Below are 12,670 nucleotides of genomic sequence, written 5' to 3' on the forward strand. Positions count from 1 at the left end.
TGGGGAGGATCAAGACTTTATTTATTTTTATTGTATTGCTTTGCTTTTGGTGTTGGTTACATGTAACATTGTAGAGGACTCGTTAAGGAAGACTACTAAGGGCAGAAACAAGTCAGCTGATCCATCAGGGCACAGATGTATTCTTCAGGCATTTCCCTGTTCAGCTTTGGCTGGAGGTGGGGAAAGGACAGAGTGAGAGAGAATTCCTGGTGAAGCAATACCCAGAATCCCAGACGACTTCTCTGCATTCTGTGGTAGCCCCTTTTGTGCCATGTCAGCTTAAACCCTGTTAAAATCTGCGAACCTACAACACCTAAAATTGCCACGTTGCAGAAGGACAACATATTGGGAATGGCTGGACATGTTCATTACATCCATACTACAGAGAAGGAAGGAGAGGCATGAGCTATCAGAGTAAATGTTGTCTTGTGGCACATGGATTTCCCACAGGATCGGAAAAAAGAACCTAGGGCAAAGCTTGAAATTCACTGAAGACATGTGAACATTTCACCAAGGTGGCTGGGAGACAATTCCTCAACGCACTTCTGTATCTGCAGCATGGTGAAAGTGGCCTTGAAAAAGGTAGATACGCAGAGGTTGAGCATGGTGCTCTGTCCCAAGGAAGACTTTGGTCTCATTTGTACAACGTGAAACACACACAGGCAAAGACAAGTGCCTCTGTCTGACTTAAGGTGATAGCACTGAGATTCACGGTCTCAGTGAATAAAATGAAATATAACACAGGGTGCCCAGCATTATTTTCCCCCTCTGTACTACGGTATGACTCAAGCCTGCTGTAGGCATGGTAAAGACAAGCTCAGAGACTTGTTGTAGGCAAAGGAAGCCTAAGGTTTGCAAAAGACTTCCATTCAAAATAATTTGCAATAGGCTATTTGCTCCTATGTACCCTACCTGTGGTGCAGGGAGCACCGTACTCCTGTATGGCAAACTCATCTGAAAAACAGAAGGGAAGAGAAAGAGCAGGACTGTCAGAGGTCCCTCTCCCAGGAATGCAGAGGGACAAGCAGAGGGACAATGCAGGAACAGCTGTGGGTTTCCATTGCTCCCAGACACCCCCATGAATCCAGCTCCCCACAGTCACTCACCGGGACACCCTCAGCCCCACACTTACCAGTCTCATAGTAATCATACACCTTCACCTGAGCTGGTTTCAGGCCCTGCACAGGGATGTCCTGCTCCACCGTGAAGGAGAAGCTCAAGGTCACGTTGCTCAGCTGGGAAAAGGAAGTGATGGAGGATCAGTGTCCGCCTTCTGTCTGCTCTGGGCTCTCCTACTGTCCCCTCACTGAACTCTTCCTACTAGTGCTCTTGCTGCCGGCAGTGCCCTGGGCACTGGGAGTGCATGCGTGTGAGAGCGAGTCCCTCAGCAGGCCTGGCTGAGGGACAAGGGGAAACCCCAGGGCCTTTCCCCACACTGGGGGAGCTCATGTCTGGTGGGCAGGTGTAGGCTGATCCGTATGCAGGCCCAGAGGGAAAACCTGCTGAGGGCTGTGAGGAAGGCACCAGTAAATTCTGAGGTCAGCAAAAGTCAGTTCATTCCTACTTTTATCAGATCCAGTTTTGAGACCCGTGTCTTTTGCCTTGGGTGGCCAAATGTCCCCAAGGCTTGTGCTTTTCTTTCCCATTCTAGCCCCAAACGGAGACTCACCTTTTCCAAATACACTAAGACATGGTTGGTACTGAACTCTGTACGCTCAATGACTTGGTGGTGTGCCAGCTGAAGAAAGAAGACCAAATTGTTATTGAATTGAGGGTGGTCCCCCTGTGCCGTTTTCACTGCCCCATGGACGGGACACACTACGGATAAAGCACTAGGAGTACTGACAGCAGTGACTAGGCCTGCGTTGTGGAACTGACTCCCTGGTGCACCATTAGCCATTAATGGTCCCCAGGTCTCCCCTTCACCAGCCTGGCAGATTAAATACTGAGCAGCTCCGGCAGGGACTGATCACTGGTCCAAACACAGCAAAGAGAGGATTCAATGACAATGCATTCTTTTAGGCTGGCTAGTTCTGCAGTATCTTATAATCTCTGCTCTTTTCCAGGGCAACACACTTGCTCAACACCTCACAAAGGGACCTGAGCCTTAAACAATTGCAAGACAAGCTATAAACTATATGGTAAGATCAGCGGAAGGAAAAAGAAACCAGTATTGCTTTTGAGTGTGATACACACGGACAATGTTTTCAGCAAGGTATCTGAACTCAGAGATAACCCATCCCCTGTCCAAAGAGAAAAAAACAAACATAGTCTGCTTTACACAGATGGATCACGTAGTACTGGCTTCCAGCCAGGTGTGGAAAGAAAAGTACTGTACACACAATGACAGGATGTACTGTACAGATGACAATGGCAGGATCAAGACGATGTCAATCCTAGAGCCCCCTAGTAAGCCACAGACACCTGGAACACGTCTTAAAAATAAAGGAGAAACTGAATGCGGCCCAGGTGATAAAACGAAAGGGGCAGATATCCTCAGACAAACAATTCACGTGGGCTCCTACCTTCCTCACTGAGGACTTGACAGGGATGAATCCCGACAGCATTTTCACATCGATAATCACCATGTTGGAGACACTGCGCTCACCCACGTAACTAAGGAATCAAGCCACAGAGATTCAGGGCACGCCACGTCAAAGCTGGGGCACTTCCACTTTTTCTGTAACACTTGACACCTCACCACTTCCTGTCAATCCAGCACCTTCTTCTCCAGCCTAGTCACCTGTGCCGCCCCTCAGTAGCCCAGCGCTTTGCTCCCTGCACAGCTTATCCCCACAGGACAACTCTTGCCTCCACAGCCTCTCCTCCCAGCCCGGCTGCTTCCAGCCCACTTCCCAGTCCAGGTGGCTGCTCCGTCCCTTCCAGACCAGCTCCCCCTGCACCGCCAGACCTCCTCCAGCTCCCTCGGCTACTCAGGAGGGCTCAAACCAAACACAGACTTACCTGACGTTTATGCCTATGTCAAAGACCTTGTGAGCCTTGGAGTCCTCACACGTCTCTGGTCTCGTGTGTACATGCAGCAGGAAGGGCGCGCTCTCCTGCTTGGGCTGCACGTTGTACCTCAGGCTTGTCTACGGGAGAGCCAGCAGCTGTGTGTGTGCATGCTCAACGCTTGAAAGAGATCATCGTCTGCCTGCCCGGCTCTCCCCCTTCCCCACTCTCACAGCTCCCCAGCACTCATGGCTCTTTCCCTCTTTCCCTGTCGCTCCGTTCTCCACGCAACTCTGCTCCTCTCCGGCTTCTCCCGGAGCTTTCCCTTGCGCTCCTCCCCCTCTCCCTTATCCCTTCTGCCCTCCCCCTCGCTCCTGCCTGAGAGAGGGCTCCCCTGCCACGACGGCACTTTCCCCACCACCCTCACCTGCAGGTAGACGCATCCCTTGCCAGACACCTCTACGCTGTACTCCCCTGGCACCTGGGGCAGGGGCACGTGCTGGAGCAGCAGCCGGTTTGAGGGATCCACGTGGAAGTCTTGCTGGAAGTCCCCTCCAGATCGCAGGGTCACTTTGGAAGCTGCTCCGCTCTTGGCATAGGTGGAAACTCCGTACAAGGAGAGGGCTTGCAGAGCCACAACTGTGTCCTGCAAGAGCCAGGCCCGACACCCATGGCCGGGTTAACCCTCTTAACCATCCCACATCCTGTTCTCCCACAGCCCGCCCTTTGCTGTCAGCAGGCACCCTCTCCTCCATTCTTCACTTTCTCTGGTCTTAAGCGAGAAGCTAAGAGGGAAAGATCAGCCTTTGCAGGCACCCATTTTCTTCCCGTGTCCTCTGCACAGCAGTCACGTATTCCTGAACTTGCTGTGGCGAAGCTCTGTGCAGCCTTCACCTGTTCTCCCCGGGGAAAAGCAGCAACTGCATACACACACAAACTATGGCGGGAGCTCCAAACTGCAGCGTCATTTGTGTCACCAGCATTCTCACCCACTGGCTCAAATAAGCCAGGTCATTAATCAACGTATCAGTCATTCCCTGCGGTGCTACCTGACATACTGGCCTTGGCCTCTCGGGAACTCGGTAGCTGCGGCAGATGCTAATACTGCGGGGCTACAGTCCCCACTTGGCTTAACCTTACTGCGCTCCCACCCTGGTCTCCGGCACTCTCCTGATATTGATATGGGAGGCCACAGGAGGGAAACTGCTGCTCACCTGGGTGGAGGAGAAGCCTCCGTTGGGATTCTGCTGACCAATGATCCACTTTGCAATACGAGATGCGAGTGACAGCTCCTCCTGCGAAGGTGCTGGCTGCGTGGTGAGGTGAGCAAGGAGCACATAGGCTGTCATCTCCACTTCAGCAGAGGGAGCTTTATAGCGGTAGTACGGGAGATCAGCCTCTGGCTCTTTCCCAGGCCGCTGCCAGTGAACAGACCCATCTTCACAGGAGGCAGGGTACATGTAGAGAAGACGGCAAGGAATTAGTAGCAGTTTCTTGCAAGGGAGTTACTGACCTGCTGCCAGCGGGGAGGAGAGAGCCCCTGGCATGTACCTGTCCTATAGGATGAAATGGGAAGGGTTAGATAGCCCCACACTCGATGCGTGTTTACAACTAGTCTAAGAGTGCCAAGGTTCCTGGGCCTGGATGCCATTTTCACTTAAACTCCAGACTGACAGACACATTTACACGTTTGGACACCTAAAGGAGACAGAGACCTAAGAAGAACGCCAGGCTGGCACACTGCCCCGTTTTGAGAAGTGGTACTTCCTTCGCAACCCTGCTGGACAACATTTGGGCAAACGGACCATCCAGGCTGACTTTACCAGAATGGTTCTGAGTCTTGATACAGTTTCCTGGAAGACTCAGTGCTTATGCTAGGACCTCTGAAATGACCCATTCTGTCTCGGCACTTCCATCTCTTCTCTGATGTATCATCCCTCACGCTGTGAGGGGTAAGCTTTGTTCTGTGTTGAGCGTGTCTGCTGGAAGGAAGGAGCGGCTATAAACATTGCTAAGACTTTGTTAAAGCAGTGCCTGCGATGACAGGAGGAGTAGACTGACATGAGGCATTAGCAGAGCCACCCTTTTGTTCATCACCAACGGGAATGGTGAGGGGTGTCTCCAGACGAATCCCTCAGAACAGAGGGGTAGGATGGGGCACCCACGATGAGCCGTCAAAAACACCACCACACTGCACAAGCATTTCCTCTCCCTACAGCTTTCCCCATCACAGAATCACAGAATCCCCATCCACAGAAGCCGTTCCATGCTCCCATTTCCCCACCAACAAAAGCCATTTTATCAGAGGTAGAGGTAAGATCTGTGGGATGGAAGAAAGCAATGTCCCACCAAGAGCGCTCACCCTTTTGGACGGCTTCCTTTTCAAGTGAGCCAAGGAACGCCTTCCTCTTCTCCTCCTTCCCTGCCAGGGCAAAGGCATATGCCAGCAGTGCCTTGGTGTACACGTGGTTTTCTTCCCCATTTCCTGCCGTTTCCAGGCAGAACAGAGCATTGCGCACCACCGAGTGCTGGGGAGATGGAGACACTAAGACTAGGCAGCAAGACGTCATACTGAAGTCCATCTTAGAACAACAGGAACTGTATGGTATCCACGGTCCCTTTACAACCCTAGCACACTGTCTGATATATATTGTACCACTGCCTTTTCCTTTCCCTCCAGGTCTGCTTCCTTATGTGACGTATGAGTAACCAAAGAGTGTTCTTTATTCTGTACCTTTCCTTTCTCTGAAATATCTTGTTACAATGACTTTTGCGAGCAGTTCAGTGATTTTGCATTGAAAGTTTGAAGCAAGGTCCAATTCTCCTGCCTATGGAAGCATTCACTGCCTGACGGTGCGTTGCATCAGCACAGTAAGCCCATACAAGTCGTCTAACAGGCACGTACAATTCTGACACAAAAGGAGTTTTTCTTACGGATGTAAAAAACCTATCTGGGTCATTTCTGAAATTTAAATGTTATTTAACTCACTATGAATCCACGGAGTACTCTTTAAAATGAGCAAAAGCAAGGTACCCCAGAAACGAACTTAGGGGAAGATGAAGTGAAATGTTTGCATAAGAGACAGTATTGGACAGGGGAGGAAAGTGGAGAAAAAGTGTCAGTCCATCTTGGACTTGAAAAGAAAGAAAGTATATCCAGATAGAATTTCTTCTTTCAAAATATAAAGGGGCCTAATCATCTATAGGAGGCTATTGGGGCAGGTTAGTACCGTCTGTGACTCGGGTGACACATACAGTTACAGGCAGAGGAATCTCCAGCAGTGCAATAGTGATGTAGGCTGTCAGTGTTACCTCATCGTTCACTCCACCCTGCAGGGAAACATAAAATTAGATGCTTACTCCACACATCTTCTCAAAGTCATTTTTCTACCATTCCTATGGGTACACTTGATTCTGTATTGTAGCCCCTTAGCTCGTGTCCTCCCCACTGATGCTCGTATTGTGCCGTTTATGGATTGCCTTGTTCTCCTTCTTGTCATGGCAGTCACACAAAACGGCCTCTGGCTTTTTAGTTCTTGCCATTGATATGGGAATTCCCCAAGGGCCTGTGTGCTCAAGAAGCTCAGCTGCAGCCATCTGATTTAGAGTCAAGTGCCAGCCTCACTAAGATCCAGCTATGCTACCTTCATGGCATTGTTCAGGAGCATCCCAGAGCTGCGGAAGCAGCCATTCTCCTTCTGATTTTGACTGAGCCAGATCAAAGCATCCTGGATGTGCTTTTCATCTATGAAGATGTAAGGCCGGGCCTGGGCAAAGGACTTCAGGACAAAGGCTGTGAGCCTGTAAGGGAGACAGAACAGTGAGAGGGCTTGTGCAGGCCTGCTGTCCATGCCAGGTGACGGAGCACATGTGCACTTCACTTGTCTGGAAGAAGGAAAAGCGGCTTGGAGATCTGCAGGTCAATTAGTCAGACACGAAGTACGCCTTCACCACAAAGAATCTGCCAAAAAAAGAATCTACTTCTTGCCTTGCTTTCTTTTCTGCCTCTTGGCCCATATAACCCTATGATCCTGCTGCACAGAGGCTACCGTTTTGAGGACTTCGGGTTGTTAATGTGTATCCAAATAAATGTCTTTGGAAAACAGTAGAGTATTGCATGCCGATTAGCTCAACATCTGTATGAGAGTAATAATCAGAATAACAAGAAAGAATCAATCCATAGAAGCTTATGGTCTGCTGGCAGGACTCTCTCTCCAGATAGCCATGTCTCAGGGGCTCCCCAGAATTCCCCAGAGATGTTGGTAAAACTGTGGATAAAGTATAACACGCTAGAAGAGCTTTTACATAGCAGTTATGGGAAAAAAAGCTAAAAAACTAGGCATGTAGAGAGGCCAATTACTCCCAGGGCACAAGTACTGTTTCAGAGTCCAAAAGCAAGGTGATGAAATCATCCATTCTTACCCTTGCCTAAAGCTGAAAAGGCATGGTAATAACATGCTGGAGTCACTCAGAGCTCTGCAGTAAATCACACTGGCAACACACCCTCTCCTCCAGGCTGTCTTTTGTTTGGTAACAAACGCATTTGGAAGATAACCATACAGCACTGCTTTTGGATTATCGTCCTTTACGAAAATACCTTTCCCAGCAGTTCTCAGCAGATCCTACTCTGGAAGAGCTGCCACTGCAACTCTTCAGCTTTCTTCATTTGGGATGTGAAATCCCTTCTCCCTCCTTTCCCAGTTTGTTTTTGTCTGTCTTTCTTGTCCATCATAGTCCTCGTAGCTGCAAGGGGGGAGGAGATGCTTCAGCTACATAACTGGCTGATGCAGCCTCTTTCCTCACTTAAGAGGCAGCACAGGGCCCACAGCAGCTCTGAAAAGTCCACTGGTCTACAACTACATTTCTTATTTACCATCAGGTGGTATCTGTCATAGCTGCGTAGCTGAGAAAGAGAGCATGTGGAAGAGGAGCAGATGACACTGAAATCTCACCAGGTGTTCCCCCGTTGGCCATAACGTGGTCCAAAGGTACTGTAAGAGCCATCTGGGTGCTTGTAGTTCATCTGCCTCTGATAACCTGCAGAGTTAAAAAAAAAAAAAAAAAGAAGTTAAAGCAGTGTTCAGAGAATGTCTGCTGAGCAACGCAGGGGAGAAGAGAAAAGCAGCTTCATCAGCGACAGCAAAACAGAGAAACAGGTTAGTCCTATCCTAGCACATACAACCCCACCTCCATATACTGCTTATACTGCAAGAGATGCAGTATCTGCCTTTCTTCAGAAGGCGGGCAGGAGACACATTAACAGCAATGGACAAGCCGCTGCAGCAGGTCACCTGGTATCGGTGCACTGCATTCCAGTTCTGTTAAGGAGCAGAGAAAAGTGGGTGAAATGACGAGGTACTTGAATGCATAAGAAACAGAGAATAGAAAAAAAGACATGGGAAAGACTTCCCTGGCGTACAGAAGAGACCATCTGAGTAAGAGACAAGCTGTATCTGGTCAGCATTTGACAGAAACAAGCCAGACAAGTTCTGAAAAAGTTCAGAGCAGAAGCAAAAGTCCCGTTCAACTCACCGCTCACTAAGTATCCAATGGCCTTGGATTTGACCTCCTCACTCAGCTGTCCTGTCTTGTTCAGATAGTCCAGGACATAGACGTTGGGTGCAAACAAGACCATGTTCTGTTCGCCACAACCAAATGGCATCTGGAGTAGCTGGTGCAGGTTCTGCATGGCGGTGCCCATGAGATCGCCTAAGGAACAGGGAATACAAGAGGGATATTAATGAAATTCAGCGTTAGCTGCCAAAATCAGAGGGATCTACAAAAAAACAGAAGGAGGAGATGGCAGAATATCTGGCAGAAAAATCTGTATTGATAACAATCCTGGAATGACACACAGAGCACAGCAGTGAAAAAAAAGGAGGGTGATAAGTCAACGGATAGGTCACTGGCAGAGAAACCGGACAGAACGAGATGCAGAAAGAGCAACAAACGAAACAGAATTGAAAGGGAAAGCACTTGAGACAGAAGAGAGGAAAGGCAGGAACAAAGTGTGCTTGGAACCAGGAGAAGAATCTGTGTGAGAGCTAGGAGGCGAACACAGTCATGCAGATGGGCAGAAACAGCACGTTTCTTTCTCCCAGCAGATCCTTCCCAGGCCGATCACTCACCTAGCACTGAGAAATATGCTCTGCCTGAGTCTTGTACCACATTTGAGGGAAGCAACAGAGAAAACTTCTCTTTCACAGACTCTCCTGAGAGAAACAAGATGGAACAACTTCAGTGTAGACCCAAGCTTAAAGGAAGGGGCAGGGCCTTTGGTGGAACATCAGAAAAGTTTCCTCTTCCCTTCATCCCTTGCTATACATAAAGATGTCTCTGGGCCCCCAGTGAAGGGTCCTGTTCTGATTATCTACAATCATACAAGCGTCTGAGTTGGAAGGGATCTTTAAAGGTCGTCCAGTCCAACTCCCCTGCAACAAATAGGGACACCTACAGCTCTACCAGGTCGCTCAGAGTCTGGTCTGGGCTGACCTTGAATGTCTCCAGGAACGGGGCGCACACCACATCTTTCTGGGCAGTTGTGCCATCATAGGAAGGCCACAGAGGGTTGGTCAGCCAGGACTCATCCTTGGTGAAACTAGGAGTACTACAAGTACTACTAAAATATACTAGAAATAATTGTTGCAAGCTATATAATGAAAAATGAATTCACATTAAAAAAATGCAAGTGGTACAAGCACAAACTTCCCCGTTTGTATATTTTACAAACTACAGAGCTCATTCGCTAGCCATTCATGTAAGACTCTCCCAGCAACATCTGGCGTGAATAAGTTCTGAAGCAATTTGAATAACATGGCAGTTTACTCACAGAACGACATCTTGTCTCATTGCCCCTTATCACCACTTGTAGAATGATATTTGTAAAATATCAGCCAACCTGGAAAGCGGTAGAGGCAGCGCTGTCTTCTTCCTCCAGGCATGTCCCACTCATCACCCACACAGAAACAAATGGTGGGCAGGGAGGGAGGGCCTTACCTTTCAAACAGAGCACAGAGTTCCGAACAGTTTCCTTCTCAACTCCTTCAGGCTTGGGTGGAATGAAAGAAAACAAGAGAGGTGAGAAATCATTGAGCATACAGACTGAGGGGTGCCTAACAAGGAAAGAGGAACAAGTAAGTGAAAAGTGAACGAACAGGAGAAGGAGAGGCAGTGACAAACACTCCCTGTAATATAGAGAAAGAACTCTGAAATATCAGTGCAAGTAAAACAGTCATACTCCTAAGTTATTGGAAAGAACAGGAAAAGGAGAGCAACAGCACTGCAGGACCATCATGAGGGTGACCTGCAACTACTGTATGCAGTGAGGCTCCTGCATCCTTGTAACAAAAGGGCTGCAGCATTACAGCGAGTGCTTTTGTTAGCAGAAGTCCACAGCACCTCTAGAGGGCCGCTCAGAAGCCGTCTGCAGGGCTATTGATCATAAGTTGCAGACGCTTGAGGAAAAAGATCTGTTGAGAATGGAAAGGGGAAATGGGCGCGATGGTATCTGGTGATGCACTTGATGCAACACAGGCAAGTATGACGAGAGGCTGTTTCACGAGAAAAGAGCATCAGGTACCGCTGTCAAGTTACAGCACTCAGCATAATAATCCGTGGGGTCTGCTCCAAAAGTAATGCCTCCTATTTTATAATGTCAGGATGTTGGTGGTATGGCAGGAGAGGCTGAATTTTCCCATCAGTATTCCATTATATTTTGCTGCCATGCAACACATGACTACGGAGAAGCAATGTGAAAAATGACATCTGACATGGAATTCTTGGCATACGAAGAAATGGTGTGCATCTGAACAGAAAAAATAGCACCCACTGACATTCATTGGTGCCTGCAGAACATTTACGGAGACCAAGCCACCCACCACCTCACTGTGCTAACATGTCAGCAAGATTTTTAGAAGCGTGGAATGCAGGCAAGATTTTTGTAAGTGCTGCATGCACTTAATTGCTGGCAAAAATGCACAGCTACTGGTGGCGACTATGTTGAAAAATAGTATTTTGTAGGTGAGCGTTTGCTCTATCAGACTGTGCTACTGTTCTTTTGTGCCTGTTGTAGTTTCCATGAAATTAAACTGGAGGCATTCATTGTGGAACAATCCACGTAGCGTTTTCCTATAACAAACTATACAGAACTAACTGCCACAGCCCGCATACCTCCACCAGCAGCTGCCTGATGACCGTGTCCTTCCGCCCTTTCTCAGGGGTCTGCACTATGGTGTTTCCGCATGGCTGCTGGTTCTGCAGGGCCTCAGTGCTCACCAAGAACTCCACCAGCCCTGGAGGAAACAAATCAGTCAGTCCTGCCTAGCGGCACCATGCAGCAGGAGTTGCTGCCATTCCTGGGAGTTTTCAGCCTAGAGGCCCGTTGCAGATGGGCCAGCTTCATTCCCGTGGAAGCTTAGCTATTCACATCAGAATGAATCCTGGAGCAGCTGAGCTGCACTGCCATTGAAAGGTGACTCTGTTGTGGTGCTTTTATTCACCAGAACTTAAGAGCACCATAGTGGTGCCAAAGCTGTTCAGCAGTCTGCTACTCTGCATGCAGCCCGTGACTGCTACCACAACACGCAGCAACAGCAAAGGCAAACTGTGAGGGTCTCATAGGGCAATCGTCTAATCTCTGGGAGGGATGGGGCTGACAGAATGTCCTTGCCAGCCAGCCAGCAATGCCTATAGCTTCAGAAGATGTTGCCCAGGGGCAGTAAGATTTGATGATGTTTCTTTTAGTGCTAGACACGGCCATGGAGTCTACCAGGCTTTACGTCCCGCATAACCTCAGATGACACACACAGCTGCAGTATTTTCCAGGAAACTGTTGCTCTAACTTCAGATACCAAAATGGGAGAACAGCACAGAGAATGCCTTTCTGCAGCTTTCAGCATTCTTTGACTTTTACCTAGAGATTTGGGAGTCACCAGCCAAGCCACTGTTTTCCTCCCGTCCTCACAGAGACAATGAGAGTCTTCCTCCTTTTCCACCGCAGTAGCCAGAAATTGAGTAGACTGAGCCAGAATCACACTGACCTGCCATTTGTAGAGAGGTGTAATCAAGGAATGGTCTTGAGAGAAAGGGAGAAGACAGAGAGCTAGGAAAAATTAGCAATGTCTATTTCTTCTGCAGCGAAGGAGCAGGAAGCTGGAGTTGTACGCGGGCATTTCACGCACATCGAAGGTATAACGTAAGAATTTCAGGGAGGAAGGGGCCCAAGGCTACTCAGAGATAAGAAAGAAGGCTAGGTGTAGGCAAAGAGCATACAAGCAGGTACAGGTATGGAGAAGGATTTAAGTCTTCCTTACTCTGATGCAGGCTGTCAGGTAGTTGAAAACAGTGGCTTTCAGCGTGAAGGCCTCACCACGCACTACAGAGTAAGGGAGGGTGAGCTCTACAAAGAAAGGCTGGAAGGCTCTGAGGGACACTGTTGGTGACAGGCCAAAGCCTGTGTCTGGGGACATGCAGAACGCACTGGCTTTCCATTCAGTGATGGTGTCAGGGATGGTCACATCTACTTCAGCATTTCCCTCAGAGCTGGTAGAGACAGAGAGCAGGGTTTCAGTCATATTCTGGAGATCATCTATTTTTTTTCCTCAGCCTAATGAACAGCAACTACTCACAGCAAATTCCTGTCCAGTTAGGGACAAAACATTCTGTACTTAGCATTCTTGAGCAATCCCTCTGTCTACTAAAAATTCGCTCACCAAAATAT

General features: G+C 48.7%; 1 protein-coding gene across 4 annotated transcripts in view; it reads right to left on the reverse strand.

Annotated features, from left to right (window-relative positions):
* The window catches only part of LOC125697068 (alpha-2-macroglobulin-like), a 37,145-nt gene continuing 24,475 nt past the window's right edge, over nt 1-12,670 (reverse strand). For 2 of the 4 annotated variants that reach the window (XM_048953667.1, XM_048953691.1), the window contains 16 exons: nt 12,264-12,492; nt 11,864-11,990; nt 11,122-11,243; nt 9,949-10,000; nt 9,081-9,164; nt 8,485-8,661; nt 7,905-7,989; nt 6,597-6,753; nt 6,208-6,282; nt 5,315-5,480; nt 4,167-4,390; nt 3,380-3,598; nt 2,965-3,092; nt 2,526-2,616; nt 1,670-1,738; nt 1-1,235 (listed from right to left, as the gene is read on the reverse strand). In XM_048953667.1, the coding sequence (XP_048809624.1) occupies nt 990-1,235; nt 1,670-1,738; nt 2,526-2,616; nt 2,965-3,092; nt 3,380-3,598; nt 4,167-4,390; nt 5,315-5,480; nt 6,208-6,282; nt 6,597-6,753; nt 7,905-7,989; nt 8,485-8,661; nt 9,081-9,164; nt 9,949-10,000; nt 11,122-11,243; nt 11,864-11,990; nt 12,264-12,492 (2,251 nt within the window). In that variant the 3' untranslated portion in view covers nt 1-989. The remainder of the gene's footprint in view (nt 1,236-1,669; nt 1,739-2,525; nt 2,617-2,964; nt 3,093-3,379; nt 3,599-4,166; nt 4,391-5,314; nt 5,481-6,207; nt 6,283-6,596; nt 6,754-7,904; nt 7,990-8,484; nt 8,662-9,080; nt 9,165-9,948; nt 10,001-11,121; nt 11,244-11,863; nt 11,991-12,263; nt 12,493-12,670) is intronic. The other 2 variants (XM_048953684.1, XR_007378663.1) reach the window with 2 other exon arrangements.

Source organism: Lagopus muta, chromosome 1, assembly GCF_023343835.1.
Source record: "Lagopus muta isolate bLagMut1 chromosome 1, bLagMut1 primary, whole genome shotgun sequence".
NCBI classification, from domain to species: domain Eukaryota; kingdom Metazoa; phylum Chordata; class Aves; order Galliformes; family Phasianidae; genus Lagopus; species Lagopus muta.